At 42.6% G+C, this 16,351-nt stretch overlaps 1 protein-coding gene across 2 annotated transcripts in view; it reads left to right on the top strand.

The window, feature by feature from the left end:
* Positions 1–12,595, top strand: part of CDC27 (cell division cycle 27) — a 59,506-nt gene extending 46,911 nt beyond the window's left edge. For both annotated transcript variants that reach the window (XM_074978845.1, XM_074978844.1), the window contains exons 15-19: positions 3,204–3,321; positions 4,892–5,020; positions 5,825–5,899; positions 6,860–7,040; positions 9,479–12,595. In XM_074978845.1, coding sequence (XP_074834946.1) covers positions 3,204–3,321; positions 4,892–5,020; positions 5,825–5,899; positions 6,860–7,040; positions 9,479–9,561 — 586 coding nt within the window. In that variant the 3' untranslated portion in view covers positions 9,562–12,595. The remainder of the gene's footprint in view (positions 1–3,203; positions 3,322–4,891; positions 5,021–5,824; positions 5,900–6,859; positions 7,041–9,478) is intronic.
* The last annotated feature ends 3,756 nt before the right edge of the window (positions 12,596–16,351 follow it).

Genomic DNA, 16,351 nt, shown 5'->3' with positions numbered 1-16,351 from the left:
GCAGCCACGGCACTTCAAAATTGCCACGGCTTGCTGCTGCGTGGCTTGTCCGGATGAGGCTCCTTTTCGAAAGGACCCCAGCAACTTCGAAATTCCCTTTTTCCCAACAGCAGATGGGAATAAGGGGATTTCAAAGTTACTGGGGTCCTTTCGAAAAGGAGCCTCATCCGGACAAGCCATGCGGCGGCAAGCTGGTGCAGCTGCCGGCGTGCTAATGAGGCGCTGAATATGTGTTTCAGCACTTCATTAGTAAACTTCAAAGTGGCCATTTGCATGGCCATTTTGAAGTTTTGAGCTAGTGTAGATGTAGCCCTTGTGTACTTTATTGCAAGAAAGATTAACCTAACCAGTTTATGAAGCTCTGATAGCACTGGCACAGCTATGGTGACACCACATACCTCCAACATCAGAGAAAGTAAATAGTTAAACACTAAGGTCTTTTGTCAAGATTTAAATGTTGCCCTACCCCTAAGTTATTTGTCACCCCCACCTAGGTAGCTATGATTCACTAAGCAGATTTGTTCCTTATTCCATGATCTGTTGGACTGATTTAGGCTTGCTCACCAATCTTTCTGACAAGGAGGGTGTTGAGAGAGTTCAGATGAGAAGCTGTATCTTTGAAACTAATTGCATCAGGTTGGCCAGCCAGTTGAAGTATGTAGATCTGATGAAATCCACTCTGTACAGCCTCCATTAATGTTGCTGCCAAGCTTCACTGGACTTCACAGCCTGCAGGCTGTCTGGTTAACCAACACAGAGTAATCTTGTCATAAAGATGTTCAGTGCACTTTGACTTAGAGTAGAAGGGACTCCACAGGACACTCAAAACCAGGTGGAAAAGGTTCACTGTTTGGGTGGAGCATTGTTACCTCTTTACCTTCGGAGTCTGATGTTCCTTTTTTTTTTTTTTTTTTTAATAAAATGATCTCCTCTCCTTTAAGAGATCAGGATTCTCTTAGCTGTAATAGTATATGTAGTGGCCGTACCTGCTCACCCACACCCAATACAGTGTCTCACTGTGTTCTCGCATGCTAAAGTACTTAGATTCCTCAAGGTTGTTCATGCACATATTCCCTTCTGTATCGAGGGGGAGGGGAAAACTGTAACACACACATCACCCCAGATCTTAATGTGGTTTTAGCTGGGTTTCTCAGTGTTGTGGGCATTCCCCTTTGAAGCATTAGCATTGAGCTCTTGAAAATTCCTCTTTGTGGAAGAGAGATTCCTTAGCGGCAGTTACTTCCACTTTCAGGTTCAGTGAATTACAGGCTCTCATGGCAAACCCACCATAGTCTCACTTAGACCTCCTGGCATCAGGTTCCTACTTGAATCGCTAAGGCTATGTCTACACTAGCCAAAACTTTGAGATGGCTATGCAAATAGCCATTTCGAAGTTTACTAATGAAGCACTGAAATATATATTTAGCGCCTCATTAACATGAGGGTGGCTGCGGCACTTCGAAATTGACGCAGCTTGTCCAGACGGGGCTCCTTTTCAGAAGGACCCCACCTACTTCGAAGTCCCCTTATTCCCATCTGCTCATAGGAATAAGGGGACTTCGAAGTAGGCGGGGTCCTTTCGAAAAGGAGCCCCGTCTGGACGAGCCGCGCGGCGGCAGGCTGTGTCAATTTCGAAGTGCCGCGGCCGCCCGCATGCTAATGAGGTGCTGAATATGTATTTCAGCGCTTCATTAGTAAACTTCAAAATGGCCATTTGCATGGCCATTTTGAAGTTTTTGGCTAGTGTAGACACAGCCTAAGAGTGGAATTCACATAGCTAAGCACTTGAAAGGATAGGAGAGGCTATCTGCCTTATAGTAACTGGGAGTCTTAGAGATGTGTGGTCTACATCTATTCCACAGCTTGCCTGTTGCTACTGAGTCTTATGACATGAATTCTGTATTAATGAAGGAATTGAGAACTGATTGGCCCAGTCCCACCCTCTGATGTCCTTGGTTGAAAAGGCACAAGGATGCTACAAGTGCAAGCCAATGGATACTGCTGGCCAAAAGATTCCACTCTCCAGTGCATGACTATTGCTTCTCGCTGGGCTTGTCTACACTTGCCCCCAACTTCAAAGGGGTCATGGTTATCAGGGCCACGGGAGATCACTAATGAGGTGCTGAGGTGAATACGCAGCACTTCATTAGGCTAACTTTCTCCTGTGGCAACTTTGAAGTGCCTGCAGCTACATGCATGATGGCGCTTCGAAGTTTGCTCCTTTCGAAGGTGACGCGGGGGAAAATTAGCCTAATGAAGTGCTGCTATTCACCTCAGCACTTGATTAGTAATCTTCTGTGGACCTGATTACCATGCCCCCTTCAAAGTTGGAGACAAGTGTAGACGCAGCCTCTTGTAGTGCTGTACACGCTTTCATTGCAGATCAGATTTCCTTGTCGAATCAGTTTGAAGTGCTTTGGCTACAGTTGTTCATCTTCCAGCTGAATATTGTGAATTAGGAGATGCTATTAGCGAGTTTGTGAATGAAGGGGTTACTCTCTGAGCTCTTGTACTCACTAGGGCTTGGGACATTAAATGTGTGGCTGGCATAAACTGTCTGAAGCCCACAGAGTTGCACCCATTTACACAAACAGTTTTTTGGTCTGTTTTGTATTGCCCTGTTCTATTTAACAGAAGATGGTCTTAATTCTGCAGTAGAATTGAATGACTCAGATGCCAAAATTTGAAACAATATGTTGAGTGCTGCTATGGTTACAATAGTAACAGAGAAAAAGCTGTGCTAGTCTATATACTATCAAAATAAAAAAGCAGTAAAGTAGCACTTTAAAGACTAACAAAATAATTTCTTAGGTGAGCTTTCGTGGGACACACCCACTTCTTCAGACCATAGCCATACCAGAACAGACTCGATCAATCGAGTCTGTTCTGGTATGGCTATGGTCTGAAGAAGTGGGTGTGTCCCACGAAAGCTCACCTAAGAAATTATTTTGTTAGTCTTTAAAGTGCTACTTTACTGCTTTTTTGTTAAGGTTACAATGTTAAGTTTACCCAAACTGATTTATTGGAAAGGCTTGAATGGGTATATCTGAATAACAAGAACTTCATTTTTTGTTTCTATTGATCTACTCTGTCAAATCAGTGTGCCAAAGATCATTTTCTTTTGCCAATCCACACTTAATAATAATAATGGCTGGTTCACAGAAAATCGTATTTTATCTGACATACTTATTTTGTACTGGCAGGTATGGTCTGGGAATGATTTATTACAAACAGGAGAAGTTCAGCCTAGCAGAAATGCATTTCCAGAAAGCCCTCGATATCAATCCTCAGAGCTCAGTCTTACTCTGTCACATTGGAGTAGTAAGTAAATTGCACTTAATTCTAAACTTGAAAAGCAGTTTCAACGTTGTGTGTGGTCACAATAGAAAAAGCATATTGTAGGCCAGACTTTTAGCAGAGGCCCTGCCTTTCTTCTACTTGTCTATTTAAAATTTCATTCTCTCACACATTTCAGGGTTTTGCGGGTATCAGCCCTTGTATTTGTCCTGGAGCAGTGCTAGTTTCTGTGCCTTCATATGCGATTTAAAATGTATACCCTCAAAACTGGATGGTTGTGCTTATGCAGGTGGTAGCATTTGAGTTCACCCTTGGGCAATATGTGGGTACATGCACAGGTAGAGTAGGGATCTGCAGTCAGTCCTTGTATGAGGAGGAGAGTTTTAAGGAACTGAGTAGTCACGTAGAAAAGTCTTAGCTGGTAACTAGCATGTTGGTCATTAACTGCTACTAGAGGCCCTGGAACTTTCACTTGGGACTTCTTTGACTGACATTCGACTCCCACCAACTAATCGCATAGGCTATGTCTAGACTAGAGGGATTTGTCAACCCAAGTTATTTGTTGTAAGATACCTACCAACTAAACTTCTGTCGACAGATCATAGCCAGACCACGGGGTGGCTCAAAAGAGTAAACATGCTCTGTCGACAGTGGCTGAACTGCCCAGCTGCTCTTATCAGTAAAACAGCCAATCAGAAGAACACAGACAGGGATGCTTAGTGTCCTGGGAGCCCTTTTTGTCAACAGAAGGCTCATGGAACATCCAGACTGGCATTTCGTTGACAGAGACTTTCTTCCTCATGGTGAGCAGGATACAGCTGTCAACAAAAGTGCTGGGTTCCGTTGACTTACTGTTGACAGAACACCTTTAGGAATCTGGATGCTTTGCGGATTTTGTTGACAAAATGGCTGTTTTGCCAATGAAACCCTCTAGTCTAGACATAGCCATATCTATCTGGTGACCCTTAATTCTAAGAGTAGGGATTTCTGAGTAACTTCGGCGTGTTACTAGTACAGTTAAATAAGAAGCAGCTGGCTTACCTGATAGGATCAAGATCTTACTGTGATCAAACTGGTTCAGAAGCTGACAAGACAGAGCCATTGTTTTAGGCCTGCCCTTCTCTCTCTGAAGTATTTATACAACTACAGCAATTTCTCTGTTCTAATATAGAAAGTTCTTTGTAATACATTAAGATTAAATGATACGAGGCAGACAGGTATCATGGGGTTGATAACATGATCATCTGCTTGCACTTTTCTCACTCACATTATGGTAGCAAAGTATACTAAAGCTCTTGATTATGTTTTTCCTGCCCCAGATTCTGATATGTTGATTGGTGTTCAGTAGGCAGGGTTATTGAACAAGTACAGTGTCGAGGGCCAAATTACCATTCTGCTAGAGTCCGTGGGCTGGAAGTAAAAAGCTTACTAGCAAAAGGTAAATTGTGCAGTCTTATCTAACTCCAGAATGAGCTTCTGAACTGCATTTTGAAGGCGATATATTTTTAGTAGTCTGGCAAGTCAGATCCTGCTGTTTCCCTCTCTTCTTCTTTGAAAAAAGAGGTGTTTTGAATTAATCTCTGTTCTGTTGTAGGTACAGCATGCACTGAAAAAATCTGAAAAGGCTTTGGATACACTAAACAAAGCCATTAACATTGATCCGAAGAACCCACTATGCAAATTCCATAGAGCTTCTGTATTATTTGCAAATGAAAAATATAAGGTAAGTCACAGATGCTAGAAACAAAAGCCTCAATGAATTCCTTAGGGTCTGCAGCTGTCTGAATGATGACGCATTAGAAGTTTAATCAAATCTTGATTCTTTAATCAAATCTTGATTACTTCACAATGCTTGGCTCCAAGAATGTATCTTTCACTCTGATCATGTTGGCTATGGCTGTTTGAAAGATCTGCCGTTTCCCAGGGTAATACTGCAGCAATTGTTGTCATCTTGGCGTTAATGTAAATAGCTCCTTTATTTGAAATGAAGCGGTCTGGTTATCAGAAGGACTTCTTGACTCCAGTTAACCAAGTCTATATTTGGTAATCTCTTGAGCACTGAATGAACATTTTAAGTGTGAAACATCATCTTAATTTAAAAATAAAAAATAACAAAAATTAATAATAATAATAGTAATAGTAATAGTAATAATAAATGGAAAATCTGAAATGCTACCCACCACAAAAAGTAGGAAACTAAAGAAACCTAAACAATCACTCTAGCAATTGGAATAGATATAAAATTGGAAGAGGAAAAAAATCCTTATTTACATACATATTCACCCTGCATTTGCCAGAATATTATATTTACATCTGATTATGGCAGAGTTGTTCAGAGAGAGAAGTAGCCATCTGAGTTTTCTATTAACAAGATAGCATCCCAAAAAAACCCATGAACAAGCTTTTTGTTTGGTTTACTTTTAATTAGATGGTCTATTATAATGTAATAAAAGTGAAGTGATACAGATGCTGATTCAAACTTACTGAGAAAACCATTTAACCTTTTTTTTCCCCCCACCTCTTTTAGTCTGCTTTACAAGAACTTGAAGAACTGAAACAGATTGTTCCCAAAGAGTCTCTTGTTTACTTCTTAATAGGAAAGGTAAAACCTGAACATAGTCCTATGCAATATAGCTGTGATCATAAGCATCTATAATGTTCCTTTGTTGCAAAGAAACAAGCTGAGGTGCTAGTTTTCAGGAAGCTGCTTCTATTTTGGACAGTTCCAAAAATTCCCACAGTGCCCTCTGTGTGTCACCACATACAAAGAGGCAACTGCATTTGAGATTAGTGTTTGATCAAAATGGGTGTGTTCAGCTTGCTCAGGTAGAGATCTGTTTCTGAAAGAGTTACGTCTGTTGGGGCCTGAAGCCTGATTTCATCATGTCACTGTCATTTAACCTCAAAGGACAGTCTGTTTTAAAGACTACAGAACAGGTTCATACTTAAATGCCTGTATGAAAACAGGCACGCTATTTTGCGTGTCTGCCCTGCTGCATTTTCTCCTGAAAATGTAACTCTAGAAGTACAGAGACTTTAGTCAGCACAAGAATGACACAAAAATGTGCAATGCATAGAAAGCTACCTCATCTGGGGATAGAGCCCTCACCAAAACAGGTTGTTCTTTGACATGCATTTATAGAAACCTGTCATAATCTCAATCTATGCTATCAGAATTATTTAGCAAGGAATGTCAGCAATATAGTATTGGGTGTGTAAAGCACCTGCCCAGGAATTGTTTCATCTAAAGAACTCTTCACAACAAGTATTTGGATCCAGGTCATTCTTGAAGACTGAAGAGTTGAATCAGCCTTAATGAGATTTGAAAATGCTGGATATTGAGAGTAATAGGGGTTTTCCATGGTAATGCTTAAACTGGGGTGGGGAACCTCTTTTGCGCTGGGGACCACTGCCCCACACACAGCCATTCATCCAGCAGTCCTTCACATAACAGCAGTTAAGTAGCACTTAAAATTAACTATTGTCTGCAAATCACTGTTAGATCAAATGATATCAAGTAGCAACTTAATGAAAAATGCAGTTTTAATGTTTTTATTTTTAGGTTTATAAAAAACTGGGTCAAACTCATCTGGCCCTTATGAATTTCTCATGGGCAATGGATTTAGATCCCAAAGGAGCCAACAACCAGATCAAAGAGGCTATTGATAAACGTTACCTTCCAGATGATGAGGAACCAATAACTCAAGAAGAGCAGATCAGCGAATGTTATCCATATGAGTCAGGTTTGTACTTCCAGCTAAGAATCCAGATTAACTGGTTTACTGGTAGAAAGCTTTTTATGTTCTTTAGGAAAGCAGAAGCCCAGACTGTAACTACTTACTTGTTTGCACAGTTAGCGGGTCAGACACCCAACAATTCTCTAATTACTGATCTGTTCATTAATGAGAACTTCATGAAAAATTGTTAGATCTCCTGGACTTGTGGTGTTCAAACAGGTCTGAAGCTGTAGCCACTATTTATTTTTAATGCAAGATTTTTGCACATAATTCTATATTTGTAAGGTCAGCTTCTGTGACCTGAGATTGCCCTTGGGATGGGGAAACTGAAAAATACTAATCTCTTTGTAATACAAAATAAATAACGCTGCTGTGTGGACATATCCTTGATATTTCAGAATAATCTGTTATTTCAAAATAGAACATTCACACATCATAGAGCTATTTCAGATTAGATTCCCTCGATGCACTATAGTTTATTTCAAAATAGCCCCTATTCTCTGCCTGCACAGACCCTATTCTGAAATATCTATTTCAGCGTAGGTGCTATTTCTCATAGAATGCATTTTTACCAAATTCGAAGTAAGCGGTCTACAATTTTGAAATTATTTCAAAATAGTTGCATTGTGTAGATGCTTGCAAAGTTATTTTGGAATAGCAGCTGTTATTCTGAAGTAGTTTTGTTGTTTAGACACACCCAAAGTGACCACTGTACACTTTGGCTGTGGCCACACTTGGCCAAAACTTCGAAATGGCCATGGTAATGGCCAAATTGAAGAATACGAATGAGGTGCTGAAATGAATATTCAGCACCTCATTAGCATGCTGCCGGCTGTGACACTTCGAAAGTGATGCTTTTGAACACACATGGCTCAGCTACATGGAGGTCCTTTTCAAAAGGACCCCACACATTTTGAAATCCCCTTATTCCTCTCAGCTGAGAAGAATGTTATAATTTAAATCAATATATTTGAAAATGTAGAAAGCATCCAAAATATTTTAAATAAAGGTATTATGTTTTACAGTGCATTTAATCATGATTAATACTTTTAATCACATGATTAATCACAATCTTTTAATCTCAACAGCCCTAAAAAGAAGTCTTTCAAGTGTAAACCAATACACTCAGCCTGACTGCAGACAGACTGAAAAAGATACCTCAAAGATCTAAACTTCAAAGTGATCGCTTTAGCATATGTTGAGCCTATAGTAGATAAGGTAGCATAGACTTCCAAAGACATGTTTGCTACTACATTCTAATCTAACTTTAAGTCCCAGTGCAGGCAATGTCCTAATAATAATAAGCTTTCAGAAAGGGACCATATCTTGCTTATTGGAAGTGCCTACCATACATCTGAGTATTATAAAACACTACTATTCTACTTTGCATCAAAAACTTGTCAATTCAGATAAAGGTGAAGGTACTATTTTATACTTTAAACTATGCTACCTAAAATTTGCCTTTAAGCAATGAAGGTAAGCACAATCGACCTGCTTACAAAGTGACCACCTCCTTAAGCTGTTTACCTTGCTTCACTGCTAGTTTCCACATGGATACAACTTGCTTCTCATTAGATGTGCATTCATTTTGCTTTGGTGGGCATAGTGAATACTGAGGTTTTTTTAGATCTACAAAATCAAGTTGTATTTCCTTACCAGTGAACTGTGCCGGTATACAAGCTGAATGATGGCAAAAGACCTCTCTGCAGATAGACTGGTTTACCTTTAAAGACAAATCAGTATCAGCTGGCTTTTCTGAATCTTTTCGTGGCAACAGTTCTCTTGCTGTAAACTTGACTCTCTCTTGCATCATGGAGCTCAGAATCTGGTACTCAAATCTTGTTTCCATCCTGTTTTATTTCACTCTGAATGCTTTTTTTCCATTGTAATATTAAATAGTTCTTAAGCATTACAGTTTTACAAAACCAAGATGGATTTCAAGCCGTGAGGCTCTCTGAGCAAAGCACGTGACTGATAGGTATATCAGTCAGGCCTTCCCCATTTGCTGTATAATGGCAGCTCCAATTCCTAACACACAGGGATCAGATCTTACTCAGTCTCTTTCCTAGCTTACTGGACCAATATGGACTTGTGACTTTTTGGCAGGCGGTGGTTAAGGGTACTCTAAAATAATGAGGTTCCTTGCTTTTGCAAGGTAAAGTGAATATCATGTTAATTCCCTTCTCAGCTTGTGAGTCACTGGAGGAGGGAGTGAACAGGGCTGGGTTTTGAAGAGGAGAGAGATTGCAGGGCACATAGGATTAGAGAAGACAATCCAGGAATGGGGGGCTGGGTGAGGAGAAGGTTACTGAGGAAGGGGAGGAGAGTGGGGCACTCTATAAGCTGTGGTAGAGCCTTGTCACTGTTTCCTAATATGGTGGAGCTGCTTGTGTAAAACATGCATGTCTTCTCCCAAAGAGCCTAATCCCTTGTTTGTTTTAAAGTTGGCACAGATGAGTCCCAAGAAAGCAGCATGACTGATGCAGATGACACGCAACTCCATGCAGTTGAAAGTGATGAATTTTAACCTCCAGAAGCCAGTATCTGAGCTTGGACTGGTACTCTTTTGTTCCCCCCTTCCTTCACGTACTGGGTTTTCACATCACTGAGCCAGCATTGTCATTATTCTCCACAGACCATGAGTGCACTACTCATCAGATTTTAACCGTACACAGAATTAATGGCAGTGCAATATTCAGCTGCTACTGAGACTGACCAGTTGGCTCTTGTTCCTTTATGAAAATGACTGTTTGAGGAGGAAAAAATATTTTTTCCAGCTACTCCTTTGTTGGAAAGCTATCATGAAAGAGAGACTTGTGGTTGCCTGTCAGTGAGCCAATAGATGTGGGACTAGAACAAGAAACCGCTTCGTTAGTACTTTCTACAGAAATGTGTCTTAGTTTGGTTCTTCCTTGGTAAGCAGAGTGCTGAACTTCATTTCCAGTCTCTTCAAAGATCACATTAAGTGCAGGATGGGACATGTTAAAAACTTTTGCATATTAAAGCATAACTTAAATGCCAGGGAATGTAAACAACTTGAAAGTGTCTCCAGTGAACAAACTACGGTGCACATGCTCGGGATTCAGAGTATGTGTCAAAATATAGAACATATCCAGTGTCCCTACTTAGTGGAAACTTGTTCTTAGCCAGAGGAGCATGTTGCAGCATAGCAATTATTACAGAACGCTTCAATATGCTAGCCAAGAGTTAATTTATTCATTTAACTTCCAAAATATTAAGTAGACAACAACTGATACATCAAAGAAACAAATTGTTAATGTGTTGCTTCTTCTGCAAGTGCCCCTTGGATTGGGCTCTAATAGAGGATAAAAAGTTTGTCAGAGCAAAATAAAGAGAGACAGGTAGATAAAATTTTAGTGTTGAAAGTATAAAAGTAATATAAGCCACAGTGACAACTTCCTTCTAAGTAGATAAAGAACCCGGGAAGACAGTATAAGCCTTAACACAATTGGAAGCTTACAGTAAGATGTATCAAATATTTGTCTAAGACAGTATACTTTTAAAACTGTTTTGTAAAGTGTTGTCTGAACAGGATGCAAAAATGTGCAATTGTCTAATTTTTTTAATCCATTCTTTAATTTTCTTGGAGAAAATTCTCACTCTGTCTGTAGGAATTGAGCAACCTGGAGTCTCTTTCTGTGAGAAGAAAGCGAGGCTATATTAAAGAATCCAAAACGATCTTTCTCTGTAGCACTCTGCAACAAAGATTGGTGCCCTTTATGCAGTGACCGTAAAGAAAGTGTATGATGTAAGTTTTGGTTTTTTTTTTTTTGGTTTTTTTTTTAAGAGCAAATTATGCACAATAAATTGGGAATGATTCAGATTTCACAGCAACGTGTTTGTTGTGATCAGTCTTAAAAAGAGTTCTCTTCCTTTTCTTTTTATGTGTATTGTTTTTAGAAGATCTTTAGTTACCATTAGTATAATTTCAATTTTTTTAAAATATTTTTTTCATCCTTGTCCTAGAATAGGTACAAACATGTCCTGTCACACATACTGTTTGGTTGTAAGAAGCAGGGCATTTTTTTTTTTAAAACCATAAGCAAAAAAAAAAAATCACAGCACCTGCGCAGAAGATACCATTCTCCATTATTTGGAAGTATGTAGACCAGCCATGAAAAATATGCTGAACTCCAGTCATATTGAAAATCTAAAACATAGGTGAGGGGGCGTGATATTGAATAAAGCTTTGTGCTTTAGTCAATACTGTAAATCCTGTTTTATTTCTGAAAGTAGTTTAAATTATGCAAGTATTTCAACTGAGTAAAGAGTTCATTTGATGCAAGATTTCTTGGGCACTAGAGAAGTATTCTGGTTAGACTCTTGCATGATGAATCGCCACTTGAAAGGAAAACACCAGGGTTGAAATTCCCCAGTGGCCAACCTGCATCCATATTAAAGTACCCTCACCTGCTATTCACATGCAGTGTTCATTAAGTTATCTGTGTGTATGCAATTTTCTTCTTCCAGTCTCAAAGCAGCTGTAGCACTCCAAGATTCAGACCTCCATGATAAGGATTTGTACAAGAGTGAGTTACAAAGCAATAGCACATTGTACAGTCTGGAGCTACAGCCTGTGTGAATATTGGATACACAGCATAACTGGCTACTTTTAGGTACCTGAAGTTTACATTGTCTAAACAAAAAGCAGTAATTTCTCTCTTCCCATGACCCATCTACTTGGGAACTCATTTGAAGCCTTCAGGTCTTGCTGTGTGAGTGAAGGTTTTAGACCCCAAATTTGACTTGGTTTTGTTGCTTGTCTGGTTTCCAAAGAGCATGTGCTAATTTGGGGATTCCTCCCAAAAAATGCTGCTTGTTTATTTTGGGGTCCAGAGATGGAAAATGGCAAATCCATAATATTGGGGGGAAATACCATGAGTTCCCTTTATAGCGGTTTAATTTTTTTTAACTATTTTGTTTTTAAAAGTTGTAAGCTGTTGTATTGGAATTAATTTTTTTTAAATACCCGGCAAAGGGCTCTTAACTCAGATACCATTTTAAAAGGATGCAAATTCTGAACTGAACATTAGTGCTCAAAATATTAAATTGTCCCCCTGCTTCATATGTACATCATCACTCTTTTTCTTAAGAATTGCAAGTAATGTTTAAACCATGCTGCTGTTTTATCATCTTAAAAACGAAAGAAAAAACAGGAACAGTATTTTAATCAATCAATTTCTCTGCTCATTGAGGGCTGAGGGAGGCAAAGTGCGAAGGTGCCATGACACCCAAACTAAAGCAAATGTGTTCTCTGAAGCATTGTCAGATTGTCATTAATACAAAAATATGAAAAAATGCAGCAGATGGGTGTGGTGTGAACTATTTGCATTGAAACAATGTAATTTTTTTCCTCTTTTTTTTTTTTTTTTTGCTTTCCCTGACTTACTTCAGAAATTGTACAGTCTTAGAAAAAAGTCTTTTCTGTTAATATATTTGCAATTCATTAAAGGATGTGGAAAATCCAAATAAACTACTTTTAAAAGCAGTTTCATAATCACATGCTCAATGGTTAATGAACAAACAGATCAGCCCCCCCCCCCCCCCCCAAGAAGCGCATGAGTAGCTCTGAGTTGCCTAGTCCAATAGGCACACTCTGCTTACTGTGTTCAGTAGGATTTCTCACACATGACATGATCAGGGTTGCTGCCAAACTGTAGCTGCATTTGTGTACAGCTTGTTGACCTACTATGCTGCAATAAAGGAAACTGGGTTTTTCTCCATGATGCATTTAGCACTTTATGACAGCCCGGGGGCTTAACATTCCTGCTTTAGGTATGAAACAAGTCCAGCACAGCCAGCAGCATTGTGAATTCTGCACATGCATGTGCCCATTCCTCACTCTGTCCCAGCAGGACCCTCCCATGGATGTTGACTATTCCATCCTTGATCTGTCTGAAGAGATGGGATTTTAATGCAAATTATCTGCAAGTACTTAGCAGGGGAGTCTGTATAACTGTGAATATACTTATGAACTGAGATTTAAACTAACATCTACACTTATCCAATTTAGGGGTAGTGGATGGTATAAGCTATTTTCGCGATAGGAGACAAGATCAAGATCCCTTTCTCTCTTGGCACACCAGGGTATCCTGTTTGTTTGAATATTCTCCAGTGGCCACAGGGTAACAATAATGATAATGTTAATATTGCTATAGCAATTCTTAGAAATAATACAGGAGAAAGGATATCCCAAATCAAAATACCAAGTAGTCTCCTACAACCATCCATTTCGTAAGTGCCAAGCCTTGAAACCCTGTGAAAGACCCACACAGAGAAAGGGGAAGTGACTGTCCTAAGAGCTGTCAAATGCACAAAGTAAATCCTGAAATATTTCTTACCTTTCCCTTGTGGTAACACGAGGTGTATTATATATTGTTACAACACTTTCAGATAAGTCCTTTTTAAATTGCTTGTATTCCTCTAATTTGAGGCAATATTAATTTGCAAAGGAGTTTTTGTTTTTTAATCACCCGATGAAAAGTGCAGCCAAAAATATAAAGATTCCAAGCCTCCCTCTCTTTTCTTTTTGCCTGATAGGCTGGAACAGTCTGTGGTTGATGGGGAACAAATTCTATACTCTGCTCCCACCACTGTCTATTACATATTGACTTTGGTGAAAGACCAGAAGTCAAACCTACGAGCGTATTGTCTGTTTGCAGGCAAAAGATACCAGCCCTATAATACAAACAAGGATTTTGTTTCCAAAGGAGTATTTGGCTATGTCTACACGAGAGAGTTTTGTCAGCCAAAGTGGCATTTTGTTGACAAAACTCATGAGCGTCCACGTTAAAAATGCATTGTGTCAACAGTAAATCCACCGAACGCAGTTCTCTTAACAGTATTCTGCCATTCCCCCATGAGGCAGAATGTCTCTCTCAACAGAAGGCCAGTGTGGAGTCTCCATGGGGGTCTGCTGTCCACAAAAAGAGTCCTCCATGGCGCTGGCCAGGTGCCCTGGGGGACACGCCCTGTCCACAGCAATCACAGCTCTCTGCTTCCTGCCTCCGGCCATACTTAAAGCTTCAGGGAGCCTTGGAAACTCCATGGCAAGGATTGGGAAAGCAGCCTAGCAGCACGCAGTCTGCTCCATGTGTCAGCTCCTCCACCCAGCTGATCCGAGAGGCGTGGCAGTGAGCCAGCAAGCAACCCCCCAGGGCCCTCCAAAGAGCAGCCAGAGGGGTCCCAGAAGCTCCCCTCCCTGGGGCACAAAACACCAGGATGCCTCATGGACTGGGCCCAAGATCTAGGATGTTCTGGTCCTGTGGGCCGAGGAACACATCCTCCTGGATCCCTCTCCCAAGGGGAGGAAAACCCCTTCCTACGCCTAGCTGGCCACCATCCTGGTGACATGGGGCCACCCCGCCCACACCAAGAGGCAGGTGCGGGTGAAGGAACTGCCCTGGGGTACCCTCGGGCCTGCGATGCCCAGTACAGGTCAGGGGCGGGACCGGCTACCTGCCCATGCTACATGGAGCTGCACCAGCTCTTGAGGGCAGCGACATCTTCCCCATGACTGCCAGCATGGACTTGGCTGAGGAGCCTTTCCCTCTCCACCCCTTGCGTAGCAGGAGCCTGAGCAGGAGGATCTGGAGCACCCTGGGACCCAATCTCTGCCAGAGCCGAAAGTGGACGCGGGTTCTGAGGCCAGTGGCAGCACCCTGGTCATCATCCTGGACTCAGGCCCATCCACCCAGGCCACCTCTAGGGTGTCCCTGGACCTGTTCAAAAGACCCTCAGATAAGTACCCCAAGCATCATACACCCCAGGGTGTTCTGCAAGCCTTGCTAGGCTGGCTTGGCTGGGATCTCATGCTGTGGGCCTGGCACATGGAACCATATGCAAGGCAGCTTGTCCCACCTGGACCCAGTAGGCAGCCCCTGGGCATGGCCACCAGCCCACTGCCAGCCTCACAAGAGGCCAGACCAGCCCTATGGGAGAGGTGACCTGCTGGCCCTAGGGGAAGGGGGGACCTGTCAGCCCCTGCCACAGCTGGAAGCAGGCTAGAGACGCACCGAGGAGTGTGGCTCTCGGCACACAGGCATGCCCTCAGTGACAGTCGGCACCTGTTTCTGTAGACAGCACTATGAGCTGCACACATGGGCGGGGGGAGGTGGGGGGAGATGGCCGGGCTGTGCCCAGGTCACCCACCACCAGTTGGGGGACTGTTTTGTGGCCAGGCACCCCCTCTCCTTGGCTGCTAGACATCTGTGTCTCATGGCCTGGGTGGTATTGGGTGCTGCTCATGGTGGGGGTGCAGGGCCTTAGGTGCTGTTGTATAAAAATGACACTGTCTGTCCACCTTGTCTTCCTTACAGCTGGACCTGCACTGATCAAGGGCTGAGTCAGACCCACCTCTCCACCAGGGTCAACCATCTGCACCACAGCGCTGGAGAGGGCCTGCAGCTTGGGGGAAAGTTGCCAGACAGAAGAGGACCTCCTGAGGGTCCCCAGTGCTGCCTTCTGGAGGATGACTTGACCTCCTCAAGTGGTGGCTACAGGATGACCAGGAGTGGTCGGCATGGGCCTGGGAACAATTGATGTGCCACTTTGCCACCACTGGCAGCTGGTGGAACCTGTTGGTCCAGCCCCCTGCTGCTACTGCTTCCCACAGCCACTGTTGCTTCCTGCAACACCGCTGCTCCCCACAGATATCCCACAGGCTGTCCTGGACCTGCTCAAGTGGGTGATGACCAGGGCTGCTTCCCCAGGCTCCCATACCTACTCCTGTTGACCCAGACCCTGCTGCAACCCCAACACCTTCATACCTTCCCGTGCTCCGAGTCCCAACCCATCCCTGACAGGGATCCCGAACCCACAGTGAGACGGGATTCCCAAGATTGATTCCGCTTGGGGTCCTGCTCCACCACAGGGTCAAAGCCTCCCATCCCCTCCCTGGATCCCAAGGTCCCCCCCCAATAGTTTACTGCTACAGTAGACCTCCTATTCAGGCATAGGTTGCACTACTGGGCAACCACGTATAAGTCAAATTTCGCAAGAGTTGCAACAGAGCTGGGGAAGGGCCCTGCTGCCTTTGGGTCCCACAGTCCTGACTGAGCCTGGTTCCCTGCTCCCATGAGTGGCGGGGAGCCCAGAGCCAGGAGCACCAGCGATGGTCGGTTTCCTGGCTCCCATGAGTGGCAGGGAACTACGAAACTGACCGGCACTGCTGTGCCTGGCTCCCTACTGTGCCTGGTTCCTGGATGCCATGAGTGGCAGGGAGCCCACAGCCAGGTGCTGCAGCATTGATCAGTTTCCTAGCTCTGCCAAGTGGCGGGGACCCGGAAATCAGGCAG

The sequence above is a fragment of the Carettochelys insculpta genome, chromosome 28 (assembly GCF_033958435.1).
Source record: "Carettochelys insculpta isolate YL-2023 chromosome 28, ASM3395843v1, whole genome shotgun sequence".
Taxonomy (NCBI): domain Eukaryota; kingdom Metazoa; phylum Chordata; order Testudines; family Carettochelyidae; genus Carettochelys; species Carettochelys insculpta.
The sequence above is the reverse complement of the archived record's forward strand: the minus strand, read 5'-3'. Positions and strand labels throughout refer to the sequence as shown.